The sequence below is a fragment of the Mauremys reevesii genome, linkage group 27 (assembly GCF_016161935.1).
Source record: "Mauremys reevesii isolate NIE-2019 linkage group 27, ASM1616193v1, whole genome shotgun sequence".
Classification (NCBI taxonomy): domain Eukaryota; kingdom Metazoa; phylum Chordata; order Testudines; family Geoemydidae; genus Mauremys; species Mauremys reevesii.
Genome location: NC_052649.1, coordinates 3,997,853 through 4,020,776, shown reverse-complemented (window position 1 = coordinate 4,020,776; position 22,924 = coordinate 3,997,853). Strand labels below are relative to the sequence as shown.

General features: G+C 42.3%; 1 protein-coding gene across 5 annotated transcripts in view; it reads right to left on the bottom strand.

Moving 5' to 3' along the window:
- Window positions 1–21,918, bottom strand: part of TTLL6 (tubulin tyrosine ligase like 6) — a 28,775-nt gene extending 6,857 nt beyond the window's left edge. For 2 of the 5 annotated variants that reach the window (XR_005591669.1, XR_005591670.1), the window contains exons 1-12: window positions 13,881–13,921; window positions 12,835–12,953; window positions 12,587–12,717; window positions 11,982–12,138; window positions 10,070–10,213; window positions 9,450–9,535; window positions 7,909–8,134; window positions 6,960–7,141; window positions 5,513–5,701; window positions 4,952–5,108; window positions 3,866–4,168; window positions 62–275 (exon numbers count right to left, since the gene is read on the bottom strand). Coding sequence is in view for 3 of the 5 variants with exons in the window: in XM_039517043.1 (XP_039372977.1) it covers window positions 547–957; window positions 3,866–4,168; window positions 4,952–5,108; window positions 5,513–5,701; window positions 6,960–7,141; window positions 7,909–8,134; window positions 9,450–9,535; window positions 10,070–10,213; window positions 11,982–12,138; window positions 12,587–12,717; window positions 12,835–12,953; window positions 13,881–13,918; window positions 14,905–15,135; window positions 21,851–21,912 (2,436 nt within the window). In the remaining 2 variants the exon portion in view is untranslated. Of the gene's footprint in view, window positions 1–61; window positions 276–531; window positions 958–3,865; window positions 4,169–4,951; window positions 5,109–5,512; window positions 5,702–6,959; window positions 7,142–7,908; window positions 8,135–9,449; window positions 9,536–10,069; window positions 10,214–11,981; window positions 12,139–12,586; window positions 12,718–12,834; window positions 12,954–13,880; window positions 13,922–14,904; window positions 15,136–20,409; window positions 20,511–21,850 lie in introns of those variants that run through there. The other 3 variants (XM_039517043.1, XM_039517044.1, XM_039517045.1) reach the window with 3 other exon arrangements.
- Window positions 21,919–22,924: the final 1,006 nt, after the last annotated feature.

Genomic DNA, 22,924 nt, shown 5'->3' with positions numbered 1-22,924 from the left:
GAAGCAGACCAGAATGTTACTGGCTTCTACAATATTATAGCAGAGTGATTCTACCCATTACCTGCCCGTCAGAATATCCCCTGAAGTTAGGGTATTGTTTTTCCTAGGTCGCGGGTCCACTTGACCTGGGGTGGAGATCACCAAAAGGTCCTGAAGGCTGAACTGGTGACAATTTGTTTTTTGGAAAACTGTTTGAGCACTCTGAAGTTGCATTTGTCTCTTGTCTGTGGAGTTTCTGCTACTCAGATGGATTCTCCTGGAGTGGAAAGCACTTTCTGTGTAAACAAAAGTCCAATTTATATTCTGCAATCAATACGCACCCCAGACCTGTTTTCCTAGAGTCCATGTCTATGTATCTGAATCTGAGATACAAAGGGAGAAGAGATAGAGGGACAGAGTGTAAGAATACTATAGGGGCAGATCTACTGTATTCTTATACAAAGACTTGTGGGTATGCTAAGATTTCCTCTCGTGTTGTAATAATCATGTACATTTGAGGCACACTGGGGCTATCACCCTATGTTTCCACAGAGAGGCACTAGGCACTTAGATGATACAATACAAATGTGTTCCATGAAGATGACACTCACTTGTTCTACTGATGAGATGAGGGTGGTGGCGAAAAGGGATTAGTATGGCCTTCTCTCCCGGTGTGAAATTGGGTTTGCTGAAGAATTCTGACACCAAGATAGGTTTCTTTTCTATTTCAGGCTCTAACAAGTTTTTGTGTGGTCTATGGACTTTTGAGTATGAGGTCAAGTTCTCCCTGACATGGGGCGGGAGTTGCTCTCTCTGGTATCCAAATGGCACCAAATTCTGAGTGACTATGCTTTCACAGTAAACCACGTCAGTTGCTGTTGTGACTGCAGTCCGAGGTTGAGCCAATGTTGGGAAAGGTTTTGAAGAAGAATGAATTGGATTATCTGAAACTTTGGAACAATCCACTGGTGTTTGGAGCTGGAGGGGAAAATCAGAAAGATCAAGTTAGTGAGGGGCAGGAGTCAGACTGAGGCTGGTGGTAACTAGGACCAAAATTTTTCTAGTAGCCCCAGCAGTTTCTACTGGATTTGAAATTTATTATTTTAAAAAATGAAAGGCCTGATTCTCTTTTATACTAATGCCCCCTTTACATGACTGTAGTGGAGTTTAGGAGCTACAAAAGGGGAAGAAACAACCTCAGAGAAATACATCAGTTTATGGGGTTCCCAGGCCAGTGCAGAGCTGTCTCTACAGGAGAGAGGCAGTGAAGTGGGCACACTAGAGGAGGGAAGGAACAGTCTTAGCATATTGCTCTCCAGATATGATCACCTGTCACAGGGCCCATATGGGGCTGCTGTGGGCAGAGCATAGGCTGGACAATCCTGGAGGCCGCTATATTTATGCTGGAGGCTAGGCAGGCTAACAGCTGTTCCAGGGTTCTGGGGAGTGTACTGCCTTAAAGTCATGTTTGCACCCACTTCCATTCCTTTGTGAAACACAGGTTTGGAGAAACAAAGATTCAAGGTCTAAAATTTTAACTCTTATGATTGAGGAGATAACTTCCAGCTTATATAATGTAGTGTTGTCTGAATGACTCTTCAGAAAAAACAGAAAAATGAGTAAGCTGTAAACTATCCTATTAACCTCAGTGGGGTGCTCCCTTGCTCATGAATCTATATGTCGGCCACCTTGACAGCACCAAGGAATGATTCAACTACCATCTCAGCAGGTGCAGAATGACAGTTGAATATACTTTGGGAAGAAAAATTTGTAAGCTGTAAACTATCCCATTAACCTCAATGGGGTGCTGACTTCGTACTCTAATTATGATAATTTACATGTCAACATTAACCATTTCACTGCTGCTGATTTTAGTAGCAACACTTAGCTATTCTGGGATTGTGGGAGGATCTGGCTTGGACACTACCACCACATTTTTTTGTCCTGCTCTGACATCTGACTTATCTGATCATTGCTGACAAGGACTGATTTTGTAGCTACTGTGTAATCAGAATGGGCAGTATATTGATCCTGTTGTTTAATATAATGGAGTAGTTTCCATTAGAATTATACCCTTTGTAGAATAACAGAATCATAGAAATGCGGGGCTGGAAGGGACCTCAAGAGGTCATCAAATCCAGCCCCTTGCACTGAGGCAAGACCAAGTAAATTTAAACCACCTCAGACAGATGTTTGCCCAACCAGTTCTTTAAAACCTCCAGTGATGGGCATTCCATAACCCTCTTTGGAAGCCTATTCAAGAACTTAGCTCTCTTTATAGTTAGAAAGTTTTTTCTAATATCTAATTTAAATCCACCTTGCTACAGATTAAGCCCATTACTACTTGTCCTAGCGAAAGCAGACTTGGAAAACAGTTGATCACCATCCCCTTTATAACAGCCCTTAACATATTTGAAGACTGTTATCAGATCCCTCCTCAGTCTTCTTTTCTCAAGGCTAAATAAGCCCAGGTTTTTTAACTTTTCCTCATAGGTCAGGCTTTCTAAACCTTTTATGATTTTTGTTGCGCTCCTCAGGAGTCTCTCCAATTTGTCCACATCTTTCTCAAAGTATGGTGCCCAGAATTGGACATACTACTTCAGTTGAAGGTTCACCAATGCCAGCTAGAGTGGAACAATTACTTCTCATGTCTTACATACAACACTCCAGTTAAAACACCCCATAGTGATATCATCCTTTTTCTCAACTGCATCATATTGTTGGCTCGTATTCAATTTGTGATCCACTAGAACCCCTACCTCCTTTTCTGCAGTACTACCACCTAGCCAGTTATTCTCCATTTTGTAGTTCTGCATTTGATTTTTCCTTTCTAAGTATAGTACTTTTCACTTTATTGAATTTCATCTTGTTGATTTCAGACCATTTCTCCAATTTATCAAGGTCGTTCTAAATTCTAATCTTGTCCTCTAAAGTGCTGGCAACCCCTCTCATCTTATTATCATCTGCAGATTTTATAAGCATAATCTTTACTCCATTATCCAAGTTATTAATGAAAATATTGAACAGTACTGAACCCAAGACTAACTCCTGCAGGGCCCCACTAGATAACAACCTCCCAGTTTGACAGAAAACCATTGATATCTACTCTCTGAATACAGTCTTTCAACCAGTTGTGCACTCACCATTTAGTAATTTAATCTGGACCACATTTCCCTAGTTTGCTTATGAGACTGTTGGATGTCACCGTGTCAAAAGCCTTACTAAAATTAAGATATATCATGTCTACTGCTTTTCCCTTATCCACTATGCCAGTAACTCTGTCAAAGCAAATGAGGTTGGTTTGGCATGATTTGTTCTTGACAAATTCATGCTGACTCTATTCCTTATACCCCCATTATCCTCTAGGTGCTTGCAAATTGAATGTTCAATCATTTGTTCCAGTATCTTTCAGGTATCAAAGTTAGGCTGACTAGTCTATAATTCCCCGGGTCCTCTTTGTTCCCTTTTTAAAGGTAGGTGCTATGTTTGCCCTGCTCCAGTCCTCTGGGATCTCATCCATCCTCTGTGATTTCTCAAAGATAATTGCTAACAGTTCTGATATTGCTTAAACTTGTTCCTTAAGTACCATATGATGATTTTCATCAGGATCGGATGACTTGAATTTATCTAATTTACCTAAATATTCTTCAATCTGTTCTTTCTCTGTTTTGGCAGTCCTTCTCCCCTGTTAATAGTAATTGAGTCGAGCACATGCTCACATTAACCTCTTCAGTGAGCCTGAAGCAAAGTAGGCAACAGTTTGTAGGCTGGTCTGGGGCCCACAGTAAGTGTCATTTCCAGTCTGAGATGGATGTTTGAATGGACTGGAGTTAGAAATATAGGCAAACTACTACAAATACGTACTTACAAGTGTTCTGCTACTTACTATTAATCTGATGTCCATATCTGCTGCAGAGTGATGACCATGTACTGTGCGGTCCCTCAGGTCACGGTTGGAGTTGTACTGGTCCGGGGCACTAGTTGAGTTCTCCACTGTCAAGTTTGGCATGGAGCTGCAGTGCTGTACCACTTGTTTTTCAGGTGCATTTGAATACTCATGAGTGTTGGGGTGCTCTTTTGGTGGGATGCCTGATTCCCCGTTAACCAATTCTTTTTTTGTTTCTTTTTCACCTGAGAAACTGTGAAGCAGGAGAGGAGCGCTAGGTCCTGACACTGAACAAAGATAATGCTGAGAATGGAAAAATATTAATTAAATCTCATATGAATAAAAAGCAACACTGTTGCCAGAAGACCCAGGGCCAGTTTCTCTGGCGCAAACAGCATAAAAGGGCCATATTCTGGCTGTAAATGGCCAGTGAAGAATTCCCCTTGGGGAGGGGAACTCTCCCCTTGTATAAGCCAAGGGGAGGCATATCCAGTGCCACATGACCCCTCACCAATCTGGTATAAGGGGACTGCTGAGGGAAGGAGGAAACATTTTGATGGTATGGCACAGCAGAGCGAAACTGCACCAATCCTCTACTGGCATAAAGTCCTTAGAGATTTTATGCCAGAAATAAAGTTAGAGAAACACACAGGCCGCACTAATTGATGCTGTAACCACACCCATGGTGAACCACCTCAGTATCGGGCTGAACTCAGAGACAAGGGAGAACTAAGCACCAATTATCTTGTCTTCAGCAGTGTTTTTAGAAAACACTTCTGATGTCTGACAAAAGGTGACAACCAGATCTAGGTGACGATATTTGCCTATAGGATGCACATATCTGCCTATATGAAAAGACTGTAGATGGTTAGCCTAGGGTCCCTCACCTGCTTGGGTGGAGAAAATTGAAAGTTTGTGAACACCAGTGGAGTCTTTTTATATATAATTTGCCCATCACCATTATTATCCCAGCTCATTAGTTTTCTTGTGGATGTTCTATTTCTGACCTTCAGGCTTCTATTCCCCATGCCCCAAGAAGCAGGAGAATTAGTGAAAAATCAACTGACTCTTCCCCCTAAATCATACCTGTCTTAATCCTTGTGCTGTAGCTGCCCTGCTCACTAACTTCTGTTTGAAAGTCTTTATCTTCTCAGATCCAGACTCCCCCAGCAGCTCTATCTTCTTCTCTCGCAAATGGGCTGTTTTTTGCTCATGCTTCATTCGCAGCTCCTGTAGCTGCTGCCTGTAGATACAAATGGGTCCTGACAAGTCTAAAGTAGTTCTGATGATACGAGTCCCACTGACTGGATCTTGGCTACAAATTCTGCCTTATATGGAACAAGTCTGGTCAGATCTAGAGGCAACATGATTCAGAGTATTGAGCTCTGTGCTGAACTCAGGAACTCTGGAATTCTAATCCTGGCTTTGACATAGATTTGTGAGCAAGTCACTTAACCTTTGTGTGTCCATTTCACCACCTGTCAGATTAGGATTAATAATACTCATTTACCTATCTGACAGGGCCATCTCAAAGAACCATCAGTTAATGTAAAGTGCCATGTAAGTGATGGATATTATTATTTAACACAAATTCAGAATGCATCCTCCACCCTACCTAATAAAAACTGAGCTGGAAATCCTCCTTACCTAGCATGTTCTTCTCGTGCCCTGGAAGCTGCAGTCTCCTGAAAGAGTGAATTGTTGTGCTGGAAAAACTTATCATATTTCTCCAAATCAGATTTGGGGTAAATTCTGCGAAAACCACCTATGTTTTTCTCCTCATATTTCTCAGCTTGTTTCAACCAAGTGGCCTGGCAGTTCCTATACTCCTCAGCCCTGAAAAAAAAAATCATGTATAACCATAAACAAATCATGTGGGATCCAGACTTGGTACTAGGAACTTATGTTGCTATAACTACATTATTCACATCTCCGAGCAACGCAGTTATACTGACCTGACTCCCAGTCGATGGGAGGACTTCTCCCGTTGACATAGGCCTGGTCTACACTTGGGTGGGGGAGTATTTAGATCTACTTATCATGGTGTCTTCACTGTGATAAGTCGATGACTGACGCTATCCCGTCGACTTCGCCTGCGCCTCTCGCCCTGGTGGAGTACCGGAGTCAACGGGAGAACGCTCAGCGGTTGATTTATCGCGTCTAGACTAGATGTGATAAATCGACCCCCGCTGGATCAATCGCTGCCCATTGATCCAGCAGGTAATGTAGACAAGCCCATAGCTACCACCTCTCCGAGAGGTGGAGTACCTATGCCGACAGGAGAAGCCTTCCCTTCATCTTCACTGACGCACTACAGCAGCGCAGTTGCAGCATTTTAAGTGTAGCAAAGCCCTCGGAGAAATCTCCAGAGCAGGAGTTATTTTCATTTCACACTGTAATTGCATCCCTAACCCTGTCGTCTTAGTTTTGGTGAAATGTAGAACAGTTCTCATTTACCTTCCTACATAACTTATAACATAAATTTAAAGATTATCTGCAAAGGAAAAAAAATGAGCTTGTCTTTCTGGTTTCCCTATGGTTGTTAACGAGGGCCTGAAATTTTATTTTATTTTTTGCTTGTTTTTTATATTAAAAATAGGGGAACTGTCTAAGCTGGAAGACTCTATGATGACTAAAGAACTAGTGAAATGATGCCATCACAACAGCCAAGAAAGTGAAAGATGAGCTATCAAGAGGGGAAGGAATTTTCGGTCAGGTTATTTTTGTTACTTTAAATGAATTGTTCAATGAAATGTTAATTAACATTTTGAATAAAGGAAGACTTTGTTAAACATTCAGCACCCTCACTTTTTCAATTCAGTTGTGAAGAGCTTATAATAAACAGCCCTTACAAATCCCAGTTGCACACCAACAAAGCCAGGAAAGACCAGACTTTACATTCCTGGTATTTTTAAGGTTAAAAAACCAGGAAAGAAAAAACCTTTAAAAATATCTGTGCAGGCCATCTGTATACACCATAAAGAAGTGGAAAAAAAAAGGACATAAACTAATTAAAAAACATACTTTGCAGGTCACTTGAAAATTATGGCTCACATAATCTGAGGAAATTAGATGAAGCTGTATGAGAACACACCTGGTCTCTCGAGAACGGCATTGCTTCAGGAGTCTCTCCTTTCCTCGCTGTTTCTCTTCTTCTAGGATTTTTCTCTTGTCACAGGCCCCTAAATTTATCAGAACCAAAGTGTCATACAGCAGCTGGTCCTTTACTTCTTTGTCTAACCAGGAGTCAGTGGTGAAGCTTGGAGAGTGATTCACCTGAAACAACAACAAGAATGTCATCTATTTGCTGCAGTTGAGATCCAATGGAAATTATAACTCAGGACATTAAACAAGTCTGAAATCTAGATTATTGGGGATTCCAGTCAGAATCTAGCGTTGACAAGGATCCTTGCCAGACTTCAATGTATGATACAGGTGTATAGTAGGATTCCATGGGCCAAATTCAGAAGTGACATAATGGGTGGGATAGATTTTGTAGAAAACAGGTGCAAGTGGCAAAGTGATGTAGCTTAACCAATTTAGTATTCAGTGCAAGATCAGTAACTTATATTAATTTGATATGCTGTGAGGACCAAATTCAGGCTCTGGTATTAGCAGGTGCAGCTCCCATTGAGGTTAATAGATAACCCTGGAAGATTCCTTTGTTCAAAGAACTGAAGGGTAAGGCTTTCCCCACGAGCTAGGATTCCCACATGCAGGAACAGATTTAAATTTCAAAGCTACAGATCAATGTGACTGTCTGTGGGAATTACTGTTATTAGCTTATCTGTAGTCTCACCCCCTCTGCTGGTCACACATCAGCTTAGAAAGCTGATGGAATAATGTAGGAGATGCTACAGGATGGACTTTTGTTAGGAGATCTAGAGAAACAAAAAAGGCAAAAACTGGTGTTAAGGAAGAGGCTGGTGATAGCAACTCATTTGGCTGAATTTGGCCCCACAGTCAGGGAAGGGTGAAAAAAGATACCAGTTCATGGTATGGATATGTTATGAGATCTAAGAGACTTTTGCTGTGGTTCTTACCTCAAGCAACCAAGGTTTGAGTTTGTGATCCAACAGAACATCAAATCCTAATATTTCAAAGCAAGCGCTACCCACAGTGTGGTTGGGGAAGCAAGTGTGATAGTTATGTTTGATAATAGGATGTGCTGATATCAGGGTTTTAATAATAACATCTTCTATATCCAGCCACATCTGGTCGGTATCATAGCCATGTTTCTGCATGTACTTATTAAAGGTGGAGAGCTTCCTACGAAGAAAAATAGTAAGTTAGTAGCCCATATTAACGGCAAATCAGTTCACAGTAAGCATTTTTCAGTATGTTTCCATGCTGCTTAAGTTAAGCATAGAAATTTGGGCCTCATGGAGATCCACATACCCGCAGAAATAAAATAAGGATTAACAGAACAAATTGTTAGTCAAACTCTTGCATAGATCAATGTAAGAGCTTCTCAGACACTGAGGATGGGAGACACACTAATACGTAGGTTCTCAACCAAGCATACTATGAATGTCAGTAAAGTGTGTCCTGCCTGCCTTTACCATATTGCTAATAGAGAGAGGATCCCAGATATACGGGAAAGGATTCCCTGTATGAAAAAGAAGAACCACTGTTCTAATTAACCTCTTGCTTTTAGGACAGTTCTATGCTTGAAAATTGTATTAGTATAGCTACGTCAGTTGGGGGGGGGTTAATGATATAGTTATACTAATATAAGCCCTACTGTGGACACAGTTATACTGGTACAAAGGTGCCTTATACTAGTATAATTATTCCCCTTCATGTATGTGAATAGCTATACCAGCATAAAGCATCTCTATACCAATATAACTGCGTCCATATGAGGGGGGCTGTACTGCTTTAACTATATTGGTATAGTTAGAGCAGTACAACTTTCATGAGTAGACAAGGCTTTAGGATAGGAAATGGAAAGAAGACATACACTATTGGACAGTGACCAAGGCATTGCTCCAAGTCAATTCATTCTACTGGAGCCTTTCTGGCACCAACAGAGCACTGCAGAAGAAACACTGGCACTGCTGGAGTTCCTGCTGCTATTGGCAAAGAGCAATACTGCTAAGAAGAAACTGATACCACTGAAGTCCTAGTGCAATGGACAGGGAACTATGTAGAAATAGCTAGAAACATGGTTTAGAAGAAAAGAAAAGTAGAGGAAGACTGGGAGAAGAATGTGGGCAAGAGGAAAAAAACCCTTACTGATCATTATATATAGATTTATCTACATTAGATAGCCCAACGTAACCACCAAGGACAATAAACAGAGTGATGTAATCCAGAAGCACCAGTTACAACAAATGCATTGGTATTTTCAATTTGAAGGATAGTTCACTTTTTTCTCTCCTGCTTCTGGCCTCTCACTGTTACTCATCTTACCTTCTTTAAATGATTTTATATAACTAATGACACAAAATACACTGTTCACTGGCTGCACGGAAAGGAAATATTTCCTAAACATATATGAAAAAAGTGTGGAAATGCTAGTTTGTTCTCATTAATCTTCATATGCATCACTTGGCTGTGATTAATGTTCTCGCCCTCTTACCTCTTACTTCCAGAATCTTCATCTCGGACAAAATTAGTACTGTGCTTGTTAATGGAATAATTAGTCAGGTGCATGCAGATATCATCCTGCAAATAAACGAGTGGGTTATAGGGTGAGAGAGACATCTGCCTTCACTCTCCCTGTACATGATACCTGGTCACACTACTTAATGCAGAAAAAATCTTAAGTGCAAGACATTTAATATCAGTACTTATCTCATCACTCTAATGAGCCCAACACAGTCTTAAGGTCATTTAAATAGGACCGCTCACATGAGTAAAGTCATTGTGGTATGTAATTGTTTGCAGGATCAGCCCCAACTGCCCAGAAACTATTATGTAGTGTTACTGTGTGCTGTTAAACTCTAGCTATGTTCTACCACAGAGGTGGCTGCATTTCAGTGGTGGTTGAGATGATTCATCTATAACCTTACCCATGTCACTTTGATGAAGTGATGCTTAATTATTATTGTTTGTGAAGGGCATGCAGATCCTCAGATTAAAGGTATTGTAGCAGTCCAAAGCATTATTGTTTCTCTGTGCCACTACATTTCAACAGCTAGTTCCTGTTGTTATGAATTTGAATGGTGTTAATTTATGCTAACAGGGTTCTTTACTCACCAGATTACTGTGTGAGGGATCAGAGTAGGCTGATGTAGCAAAACGTGCAAGGCCCTCATTATAGACAAATATCCTCAGAGGGTCACATGATGTCACCAGCACGTAAATCCTCAGATCAAACTTAAAACGATCAATAATAAAAGGCTGGGAAAGAGAAGACGAACATGAGTTGCTTATAGTTTGTTTGAAGTACAAGAGGAACATTAGTAACTCATTAACTCAAGGCTGAGGTGATGAAAATAGCTATACAGTCACACCTACAAGCTGAAAAAACAAAACCAAGACATGCAAACCTTATAACAATACTTAGCACTTCAAAGTGCTGGGCAGATATTCAGTAATTAAGCCTTACAGCCTCCTTTGGGAGATAACACTTCCTTATCTATCTCCATTTTAGAAATTGGGAAACTATCTAGGTTAAGACATTCCATCCAAATAAGGGTAATTGCAAACCTTACGCAGAGCATCATCATTTTAATAAGATCACATGATTAGAACTAGTCATGGACACTTAATAGATCATGCATCCGACGAAGTGGGTATTCACCCATGAAAGCTCATGCTCCAATACATCTGTTAGTCTATAAGGTGCCACAGGACTCTTTGCTGCTTTTAATAGATCTAGGTGTTCTTAATATGGTTATATAGCATCCAGTAGAATGGGCCCTAATTCTGTTTGTGGTCCTGAGTTCTACTATAATGCAAACAATTTACATGTAACCCAGTATCCTGGATATAATCAATTCTTGCTACAGTACCTTCCTCTTATAAATGATGTTTCCTATAGTTATTCAAATATTGGGAAATTAGGGAAGATAAGAACAATAATGTATTCTATGGTACTGAGGACAGCCGCAACACTATAATAATAATGAAACTAATCCATCATAGAGTTCTTTACATGTTCTGAGCATTGAACAAACTCATTAATCATCACATAGCCCCTATGAGGTAGATAGGCTTCCCCCCAATTTTAAAGGTGAGGAAACAGACCTGGAACAGTGTTTTGCTGAAAGCCACACAGTGAGTCAGTGCAAGAGCAGATATAAAACCCAGCAGTTCTGAATCCCAGCTCCCCAGACCATGCTTTATCTCTCTTAAAAATCAGTAATAAAGAATAATAATGAAACATATTTAAAATGAAAGAACAAACCAGAGTAAAAACGTAGGTTCTGGTATTAACATTATAGGCAGCGCTGGCTCCAGCTTTTTTGCCACCCCAAGCAGCGAAGCGGGGAAAAAAAAAAGAAAGAAAAGATAAAGCCGATCGGCGGCACTTCGGCGGCAATTCGGTGGCGGGTCCTTCGCACCCTCTCTTCCTCTTTGGCGGCAGCTCAAAGAGGAAGAGAGGGACTGAGGGAACCGCCGCTGAATTGCCGCCAAAGACCTGGACGTGCCGCCCCTTTCCATTGGCCGCCCCAAGAACCTGCTTCCTTCGCTGGTGCCTGGAGCCGGCCCTGATTATAGGTGTCCCAAAGACACAGGAGATCCTGGAGGCTTGAATGTGGATGTTCGCTATGAAGAGAAGGTAATGCCAAGATGTCAACCAAAAGATTCTTGAGTAAGATAGATTTGTGTGGCTGGGTACAAACAATCCCTTCACTCTCTCCTCCAGTTGGGCCTACAAAAATATTGTGTATCTTTGAGAGCTAACTCACTCTACAGCAAGGAGATTGCTCTCATCCAGTTAGGTTCACCCAGCAAAGGTGAATTAGTTTATATAAAAAGCTTATTCAAAAATGATTTAGGAACCCCATGGCACACAAAAGAGGGATTATTTCAATGGGCATGTATTCAAAAGGCAGTGACTGCTGTTTATGACCAGCTGATCACAGGCAAGCAAGGCTGAGCTGAATTAAACTCTGGCTTAATGACAGAACAGTAGTCTTGGTATGTGGAATAGGGAGATTACCCTTGAGATGTAGAGCTGGCAGATCATATCCTCTCCAGGTTTTATGTCTTTCACAGATCTGGTGATGAAGATGCCTCTCCCCTGACAGCCGGAGTCGGGCTTACAGATGTATGTCTTATGTTTCCTTGATCTGCTATAGGTCTGCAAATCTCCGTAGCTATAGGGAAAGAAAGAAGGAAGGCAAGAAAGAAAGATAGATCAGAATTACATGATTCTGAGGTTTGATGTCTCACAGCTTACCAATGCTAGAAATGTTTTGGCAGACAAATGCAAATGTCTACAGAACCAGTGATCACAAAATAAAAAATCTGTCCCTCCAAGGCCTGGAATACAACCTGTGCTCTAGCTCTCAGTAAATCTTTATTTCCAGTAAATGCAAATTTGGAGTGAATCACACAGTCTTATGGGAATGATCCCTTTTTAGATTTTTAGAGAAGAGAGACTTTTAATATGATGTAGAAATCATCCCCTCTTCCAACAAGGGAAGATACCTCATCCCATTGAGTAATACAGCAATGGACTTCATCCAGAAAAATAAAAGGAATTTTATTCCATTCACTGCCAAGGGGTTTGCATCGCCAATGAACGTTCTAAGGAAGACTCACTCAGCAGGAAGACACCAGGTCCTGGGAAAGAAGTTAAATTCTTTTGGAAAGAGCTTCAGCATCCTGCTCATGTTCCTGGCCAGCAAATCCTTCCTACAGATTTCACTCATCCCAGGGAAGTGGTTGATTTTCTGGAAAGAAGTCCAGAGAAAAGGCATAATAATAAGCATCTTCCTGGTCTCTAGGTCATTTGCACTGGGGAAAAAAGTAATAATTTAATATCCTCTCCACCTCACAGAGATGAGTACCTGGTAACTTTTCATTTCCATTACCCGATCCAGTGAGACTGAATAGTCTGTCCAATAGAGGTTCCACTCATCATTCTCCCCTGCTTCCCGTAAGCCACACTGCTGAGCAGCCCGACGCACTGCATCGTAAGAAAAGAAACAGTTTCAATCATACTAGAAATTTAGACTTTAGAAAATTCTGTTTGGACTCAGAAGGAGATATAGAATCATGGTTCAGTTATGCTACTCAACTCAGCCATCTATAGACCCCTATTCCACTTTGAGTGGCAACTTCCAGTCCTCTAATCTCTATGGATATGCTGCCCAAAAATCATCCATTTTGTTGGACAGTCACTGGTGACTATTAAACAAGTTGACCTCTCCAGTGTCCTGCTAGAAACTTCACACTAGCTAGCAAAAATTGCGAGATGGAGTAAGCTTGCATTGTTGTTGCATTGGTCTTTCTAATGGTGTAAAGCAGAACTTCTTGAAATAAAAAAATTAAATGATTCATTTTATGTGGAATGGAGCCATTTGAACTGGTTCCCCATGTTCCAAATCCATTACAAGAATTCAAATCTTGCACTGGCAAACGTTCATGGATATGAATTCTTGCCTAACTTCAGTCATGATGAGGGAAACATATTTGATGATCACAAGCTAGTCCCTTTAGACAATTGAGCATCATTAGCTGACTATGCTTGGGGAGGGCAAGTAATAAAATACCAGGGGATCCTGTGGGTCAATAATGAGATACCCTGGGAAAGCTATGTGATGCCAAATGTGTGGAATAACAGGAATGCGGGTCAGGAATTAGTTTCACTAGTAGGGGAATCTTGAACTATGCTTGCCCAGACTGCATGAGATTTTTAAATGAGGCTTTCATTTGGGCATGTTCATAAGCACTAAAATTCAGTTAACAAGTCACATGACAAAATAAATTTCATTTTAAACTGAGTTCTTTTTCTTAAGAGCAAATTAAAATGTACCCCTCTTTACATGAATCGACTGGGTCACAATTCTTTGGCTTACCTTCTACATTTGGGAAAAATGAGAAAGATACTCACCACTCTCATACTTACAGTTGGTCAGACTTATCACAGGTCATCTGGAAAAAAATAAAAAAAAGCAGAAAGACAGAGGCATACAGACAAGGACCAGTTTACGCTTTACTGGGAAGCCCTGGGAACTTTACAGTTGTGCTTCCATAAATTTATGTAAAGCACTATCTAAATGTTCATCTAATAGGCTATTCACCAGGATTGATCACTGTTTTTTTGCTCAGTGGTCACTTAGAAAATTATTTGCTGGAGACAAACCAAATAACTAAGCATCTAGAAAGAGAATTCAGTGATGAGCACTACAGAAATGCCTGTAAAGATAAAATATAAAATAATATTAGAATACCAAAATACCAGAAAACCAGTAGTTATGGAACCCATGTGACTAAGTTTATAGGAAGAGCACTCTTTCTGTTACAGTGTGAGAAAAAGATATGGCAGTTACTCAACAAGATTCATTATTTAGGAAACCTATGAATGGGATTCCCCAAAGTCATGAGCCAAAGGCCAAGTGATCAAAAGGTGAATGGGGATTAACAGAAAATATTTATGCTCACAGATTGTACACGTTCTTCTTCTCCTGGGCTATTCTGCACTGCAACACTTACTAGCATATCCATTTCACATCAGAACGAGAGCTCCACTGAACTATGTTCTTTCCATGAACACTAGTGCATAACTATTATTACTATTATTTATTATGGTAGTAACTATTACCTCTTAGGTCTTTCTATACATTCAGGAAAAGGCAGTCCCTACGTTAAGTAGCTGACAGCCTACAAAACTTAAAATCATCACTTTTTCAGAACACCAGAACACCTTCATTTCCCCTCCACTCCAACACAACACTTACCTATCCCTCTCACTACAAAAATCCTGTGTTCCTCCCCTTCCGCATAGCATCAGTCTGAACACCCTGTTCTCCAACATCTCTTCCCCCCATTATCCTCCTCTATTTTGAGTAGCTCTACTAGGAACATATTCTGCCCTCTTCAGGACTTTTACAGCCCTGTCAGTAGTTATTTCTAACCTCTTTCTCTTTCTTTTCTTTTTCATGGATATGTTAGGATCTTGAATTCTTCTTTTCTTCTCTTCACACCCCACTGTATCCTGGTCTATGGTGTCCAAGGCATTATCTTCTCTTTCTAGTTCTCTTGGTAAAAAGTTTAGTTCAGTTATATCTTTCTCATCTGACTCTTCTGTCTCCTGCTCCACTTCTTCAAAGGATCCATATTTTTGCAGCATGGCTGATGCCTTCATCCTGTGGAAACATCCACAACAGACCAGAAGAAAAATGAACAGAGTACAGGAATGAGCAACAGTTCCATCAACCTTTTTGTGAATCCAGCTGCTTCCTCAAATACAGCTGATAAAACAGAGTAATGTATAACTCCCCACATATTCCCAAGTTAAGGAAGAGAGATGTTCATCCCCTCCTCATGAGTCCACCCTCCATGCCTTTCTCCCCATTCGGACAGGATCAGAAAGAATATTTGTACCTATATGTATGTACCTATATATGTATCTGCTTTTATCAATAGTGAGTCCCATCTGAATGACATCTCTGCACAGGGAAATAGCTTTTTTTGATGCTGATGAATATTTCTAAACTCCTGCTATCTGTGGTATTATGCTAATAGAACATCAGGAAGCTGTCTTGGTGCGGGTCTTTAGTGTTACTGCAAGAAACTACAATGGAAGGATTAATAGCTTTTGTCTCATTAGAGTTAGTGCTCCCTTAACATCTTGTTCTTTCTCTCTTCCTAAAGGTTCAGTCCTGCTTAGACTTGAGAATTCAATGCCAGCTCAGTGCTAACACATGATCAGAGCAATGAGATGAATCAGCATCTATCAAATCTACAGGTGAAACCCTAGTCTAACAGATCAGGTTCTGCTGCAAACGGAAATCTTTGGCAAAGTAAAGGGAGATTAACTTCTATATCAAGATTGTTAATGTTTCTCATATATCTACGGATTGTACCCTGCCCTTCCAGCACGGGGTTGAATTTATAGAATGCTCCAGGAGGTAAGGATTCCTTTCTCTTAAAGTATAAATAGCAAGTACTTCAGAAAACAAACTCTATAAAACTTCATATTCACAAAAATGTTCTCACTCTTTTTATTTAAAACATAATTTTTGTTTGCACTTAAAAATTTCCTTGCAGTATTTACCACCTGAGTAGTAAATACTGTGCTAACTTTTGAGAACCAGAAAGTGAAACCAATCAGAAAGAAAAAGCTAAATTGACCAAGCTATTTCCATGATTACATACAAAGAACTGAATGAAGCAGGGGACCTGTGGAAAAAATAGAATATGATCCTGTAATTAAAGACTTTATTGTAATGCATACACACAAGGGAGGTGAATTAGGACACAGCCTAACTTTGAGCACTTGACTTTGCAACTTTAATAATGTTCCTTTAATGTAATTTTTGAGATTTTTACAAAAACAAACTGAAAAAACAATTTCCATCATGTGGCAGCATATTGACATCCATATGGATTATCACCACACGGATATTTGCCATTCGAGCTAACAAAAAACTGTCATCCTCTATGTGAACCAATGCTAAAGAGGAATGGAACACTTTGCCAGTGGGTTTCAGATATGTTTGAAAAGATTGCCAGGATTTTTTAACATGGGCAAAACAACATTTTTTTAATTAGCCTCATTCTTGGAAATGCCTGTACAGTGTTGGCTGAATTTTATTTTTTTTTAATTCAGCCTGAGGCAGATACCCAGGATGGAAAATTTCAGCCTAAATGGTTAAAGTTTGGCAAAATTATAAGCAACTGAGAACAGAGTCTTATAATGGGAAATGTTGAGCAACCTTAATAATATGTTGTACTACCAGCCTGCCTATAATACAGGGATTAAGTGCAGACAGCATATGAATGATTACATTTATATGTATTTTTAAAGTGCTCAGATTTAATCATCTAAATACTATTAGTAGCACAACCAAATCTATAGTTAAAAAAACATGTTTCACTTTTAATGTGATAGCATCTCTTTAAATGTTAACCTTAATCTCTTTACAAAATTTGACCTGGATTTCTAGCTCCTGTGCCCAGAATGAACATTGGGTTCTCCCCAGCTCTGGCCACAGCATGGAGAAGAAATAGCATGTTACAGTTTTTAATCTAGTAGTTGTTTCTGGGGTAAGGGAGTCACAGACAGACAAAATAACAAACACAAATTCCAACTGATGAAAGAATGAAATATGCCAATGCCTCACATATACATGGAGGGCCTGATTCTAAACTCACATTGATGTACATCAGGAGTTACTCCACTGAATTCAATGGAGCTACATTGGAATAAACTGATGGGGGCTGTCCATAAATTATGTAATACATATTTTGGTGATTTCCAAAACCCACCCATCCCCTTGTAACACTGCAACAAACATTCTGTCATGCAAAATTAAGGACCACCAACCCACTAATATGCTGTGTTATTTATGGGCACCCCCATGTAAGTGAGATCAGAATTAGGCCCATTATTTTCAATACATTTGTGTGTTTCAGTATAACCGGCTAGATCTGGCTTTCCACTATAGATCATTATGGCTTCTGTCAAGTTAGAGAACCCTGAATACTTTTTTTGTATTGTCTCATATTTAAAAAAAATAGAGCTTTTCAAATGAAAGTGTAAAATGTATCTTATTGATCCTAGATCAGTACAGTCCTTTTGAATTTTTTATTTTTATTTTATTTTTGGGGGGGGTCATATAAATGCAGTAGCTTTTTTGGCAAAACAAAGCATGGTATAAGCCCCAATCCTGGAAGATTAACCACGTGATCTGACCCATAAGCAAAGCCACAATTCAATAATTAGCAATCTTTCACAAAAGAGAAACTAAGATTCAATCATTCCCCCCAAAATTCCAATGGAAACAGGCTTTTCATATAAACAACATAACAAAAAAATAAACAAATATTCCTCTGCAAAGTATGCAGATATTGCAGCAATATGCTACTGAACAAATAAACCAAAAAAATGAAATTGACTGCAAAATAAATGCAAAAAGTAAACAAACAGTGAAGAATAAATTAGATGTAAATATTCTTTTAATTTTTATAATCTAAAGTGTTGCCAGTAACACAGGTGAGGAATTTATATACAATTTCTGTGTTACTGGCAACACCTTAGATTAAAAACATTATTAAATTTGATATATGGTAAATTCTTTTCAGTTGACATTAGCTCTGTGTGTTACAGGGACAAATTCATCCCTGCTGTAATTCCCTTGAGCCTTGTCTTCATCACACTTTTCTGTCAAAAAATTCTCACTGGTACTACATCTGGTTGAGCACCATTGCATAACAAATGGCAGTATTAGTGCAGACCAGGGGCCACTGGTATTTTTATGTCATGTATTTAAGACTCAAACAGGGTCATAAGACATAGCCATAGAAGTCATGTCTAACTCTAGCACTTTTACTACAGCTACCACTGGTGCAGTTAAACCAGTACTAACAATTGGCAAATTCTGGCAAAACCCCTAGTGCAGGACAGCCTTGAAGTCCCTGGTATTACAACGGGGTTGAATTCGGTCCTCCAGCTTAAGTTGTAAAGGAAAGATTTCTAAAACCATTACTAATCATACTCTGTTTTGAGGGCTCGTGATGACATCAATGTTTGCAGGACAAATACACAACATTGAACTCTTGGAAGATAATTGAAGAGACTGAGCGTGATTCTCCACTGCTTTGAATATTGTGTAGTCATTCACATCTGCGCAAAGTGGATGAAAGATGCTACCACCAGTGAGTGAATGATTTGGTAGAATTATACATTCATTTCACACCTTTTGCATAGGTGCAAATGATGACACAAAGTGAAAAGGAGTAGGGATGCAGGGCCACTGAATTTAAAATGTGTCAGAAAATGTTACTGTATTTGTAACATATAGTCTTTATTTTACAAACATTTTATATCCAGGCCTTTTTTACTCCAATCCAAAGACTACTGTAGTCAATTGAAGCCCTTCTATTTCTTTCAGTGGGCTTTTGACAGAGTCCACATGCCACACTCATCTCTGCGGTATCTGAACATATACACATAATTCAGGATGATTATTATTGGCACATATTTACATATTTTCTCCTGGTATCCCAATTTTTTTATTCTGCATTGCTCATGCAGAAGAACCACCTGCTTGGTGGAGAGTAGATTAAACTGCAGCTACAGATTCTTCGCAAACTTACTTTTAGAAATTTAATTATGAGTAATGTAGTTTATAAATGGCTTTTAGTTCACTTCTGAGTAATCAGACAGTGGGGGTGTTTCACCAACACCCTAGGTAATCTTGTATTATCTACACAGATTTCACTATCAGTCACTGCCCAACATGGATAAATTATTGTACAATATATGTCCTTGTTTACCCTCTGTCTGATATCTATATGCACATCTCCCCAGGAGAGGAGTGTGAAGAATGGGAAGGGGAAATATTGTTGGGTAAAGAAGGTGGGACTAGAGACAGAGAGCGTGAGTGAGGTGACTGAGTATAAACAACAGGCACTGGGCTCAAGGAAAGAAAAGTGACACCCAGTAAGACGTTCACGAACAAAGACACATCGGCCTTCGCCATTTCTGAACACTTATGTGGCCCTCAGCAAGCAGTCCCAGACAACAAATGGATAGAGCAAAGGCCAGACATAGTCAGATACTGTGCTGCATACACCGCCACCCTTTCTAGGGGAGACAAGGAGGTTTAGTAGAATATTTATAATGTCCCTACTGTCTGCAGTGCCCACCATATTACAACCTTTGCTCTCCTTCCTCCACCCCTGTCCTGACAACACGGTCCACCAGAGGTCACCAGTCAGAGGAATTGGTAAGGGGACAATTCAAATCTGGCACCCAAGGGAAAGCAATGACGTACTATTCCCAAAAGAAGGGAAAAGAAAAAGTAAGGGATTGCTTCCTGTCACTCCTCACTCTTGCAGCAGGATGGGCCTGTGTGGTCCCTCCAACCCTGCTCCAGTACTGGGGGGCAATGGGAGAGCTCTGCATCAGGGTAGGCTCTGCACAGGGGGAAATATAGAGGAATCTGCACAGGGGGAAATGTGGGGGGAGCCCTGCACTGGGGCTAGGGCCGGAGGGACGCTGAGGTGGGGGCTGTGCACTGGGGAGAATGGGTGGGGCTCTGCAATGGGAATAGGGATGGAGGGACACTGAGGTGGGGGCTGTGCCCGGGGGACTGTGTGCACCAGGGAGAATGGGGGGGGGGGGCTGCTGTGCACTGGGGCTAAGGCCGGAAGGACGCTGAGGTGGGGGCTGTGCACTGGGGTGGACTCTGCACAGGGGGAAATGGGGGGAGTCCTGCCCTGGGGGGTCTGCAGGGAGCTCTGCACTGGAGGTGGGGGCTGTGCCCTGGGAAGGATGGGGCAGAGGATTGCGGAGGTGGGGGCTGTGCGCACTGAAGAGACTAGGGGGGCTCTGTACTGGGGCTAGGGCCGGAGGGACGCTGAGGTGGGGGTCTGTGGGCACTGGAGGATAATGGGGGGTTCCCCGCTCTTACCTGACCCTGCTCCCTTCCTCTCCTCCTCACTCCCCGTTTTATTCCCCAACTCTCCGCCTCACCCCGTAACGCTCTCAACCAACCTGCACCCTCCCCGCGCCTACCCTGATTACTGCCTCCCGCCTTCTTATTGGTTGAAATACATCCCGACGGCCCCGCCTCTCCACTCCCCCGGACCTTTCGATCATTACATACTTCACTCCCATTGGTCCAAGCGTCAGCCAGGTTTCTGATTGGGTGAGAAAAGGGTTGTCACGGCAATGTTAGGACGCTCTGGCCTCCCGCTCCCGAGTGTGAGGGCGCGTGCCGTCCTGCCCATGCGCAGTTGAGGTTCTTGGCGACTCCCCTTTCTCTCCCTTGTCCCACTGCCTCCCTCAAAAAAAAAAAAAAAAAAAAGCTCGAGACAAACTGTCACCACCAACCGCCCTACCTCGGGTGTGGACGCAGGGGCGGGGTCTCGCTTTGAACCTCCAGACCGCAGCCAATCAGAGCTGTGAAGGCAGTGGTTGATTTGAATATACTCTCCTCCTCCTCTCAGGAGATTTGGGGGACAGCAACTGAGGTTCTGCCTAGAGAGAAGGGGGTCCAGACACAGGGAACGAGACCCCTCGTGACTGGATCCCTCCCACCACCCATTTCTAAACCACTGCCTTAGCCTGACATGGCGTCACGGCACTAAACGTTTCACCATGACATCAGCAGCACTAAATGTGTCACCGTGACATCACCAGGCCAAACATGTCACTGCCACATCACAGCGCTAAATGTGTCACCGTGACATCACTGCATCAAACATCTCACATGACAACACTGCCCTAAACACGTCAGTGCACCACGTGTGTCACTGCGATAGGGTTGCCAACTTTCTAATGGCACAAAACCAAACACCCTTGTCCCGCCCCTGCCCTTTCTGAGGCCCAACCCTCCACTTACTCCCCCCCCAGCTCCCCCCACCCTCACTCACTTTCACCCGGCTGGGGCAGGGGGTTGGGGTATGGGAGGGGGTGTGGGCTCCGGAGTGGCGCCGGGTAGGAGCAGGGCTGGCTCGAGGCACCAGCAAAGGAAGCAGGTGCTTGGGGCGGCCAATGGAAAGGGGCGGCACATCCAGGTCTTCGGCGGCAGGTCCCTCAGTCCTTCCCGGAGCGAAGGACCTGCCGCTGAAGAAGTAAGCGGCGCGGCTGAGCTGCCGCCGAAGTGCCGCCGAGCGGGGCTTTATCTTTTTTTTTTTTTCCCGCCACTTGGCAAGAAAGCTGGAGCCGGCCCTGGGTATGAGGGATTTGGGGTGCAGGAGGGGGTTCAGGGCTGGGGTGAGGAGAGAGGAGCAGGAGGGGATGCGGGCTCCAGGAGGGAGTTTGGGTGTGTGTGGGGGTTCCGAGCTGGGGCAGAGGGTTGGGGTGCGGGAGGGGGTTCGGGGTGCGAGCTCTGGACAGGCAGCGCTTACATCAGGCAGCTCCTGGTACACGGCACAGCAGGGCTAAGGTGGCTCCTGGAAGCGGCCAGCATGTCCCTGGGCGGAGAGGCCAGGAGGATCTGTGCGTTGCCTGTGCCTACAGGCACCACCCCCGCAACTCCCATTGGCTGCGGTTCCCGGCCAATGGGAGCTGTGGAGCCAGCGCTCGGAGCAAGGGCAGCATGTGGAGCCCCTTGACCACCCCTGCGCCTAGGGGCCGCAGGGACATGCTGCCACTTCCAGGAGCTCCGTGGAGCCAGGGTCAATTGATTGACAGTGTCTCTGAGCCTAATAAGCAAGGTGACACTCCACCAGCGCTGTGTGTAATAAACTCCTATGCTTGACCTCTACACGGTGTGGATTTATGTCCTTCAGTGAGGATAATATTCTATGTCCATGGGGAGGAGGGAGGAAAGGCAGAATTGTGAGGCCTAATTCATCAATATTTGTAATGTGTTTTGAGATCCTGAGAGGGAAAGGGCAAAGAATGAGCTGCGTTTCACAGCAGGTTCTGCAGATTAGGGTCTGCGTTGCTAAGGATTTCACTGTATTTTGAAGTCTCCACACCAGAGTGGCAATTGTGTGAAAATACGATCCCTAAAAGGCTAAATCCTGGTCATATGGAGGCCAAGGGTAACTTTGTCACTGGGACCAGGATACGGCCCTACATTTCCACTGACGATAGCTGGGGTTGGCTATGGGGGGATAACGTAGTAAAAGGATCCCACTTGAAAAGAAAAGCCTCCTCTGATGAACAGCAGGAGATAGGATGTGTAGTACAAATACAGTAACTCTGTCAAACCAACTCGGATCAGAAACTCCATCGCTAAGGAGGAGGCCTTGTGTTTGCCTAAGATTTACTGCTTTGCAGACTGAGAGAGCGGAGTGTAAACTGCAGCACATCTGTCTTTATTCCCGCAGCCTCCATGGTTACATTATCCCTGGTCTCCAATCCCCTGGATGAATTGCCCTTCCCCCACTATGGGACCAGGTGACTCTATAACTGGCCACCCAGCAGATGCTTCTGCAATACCAACTGTTCTGAATCCCCCGCCCCTTCTCTCT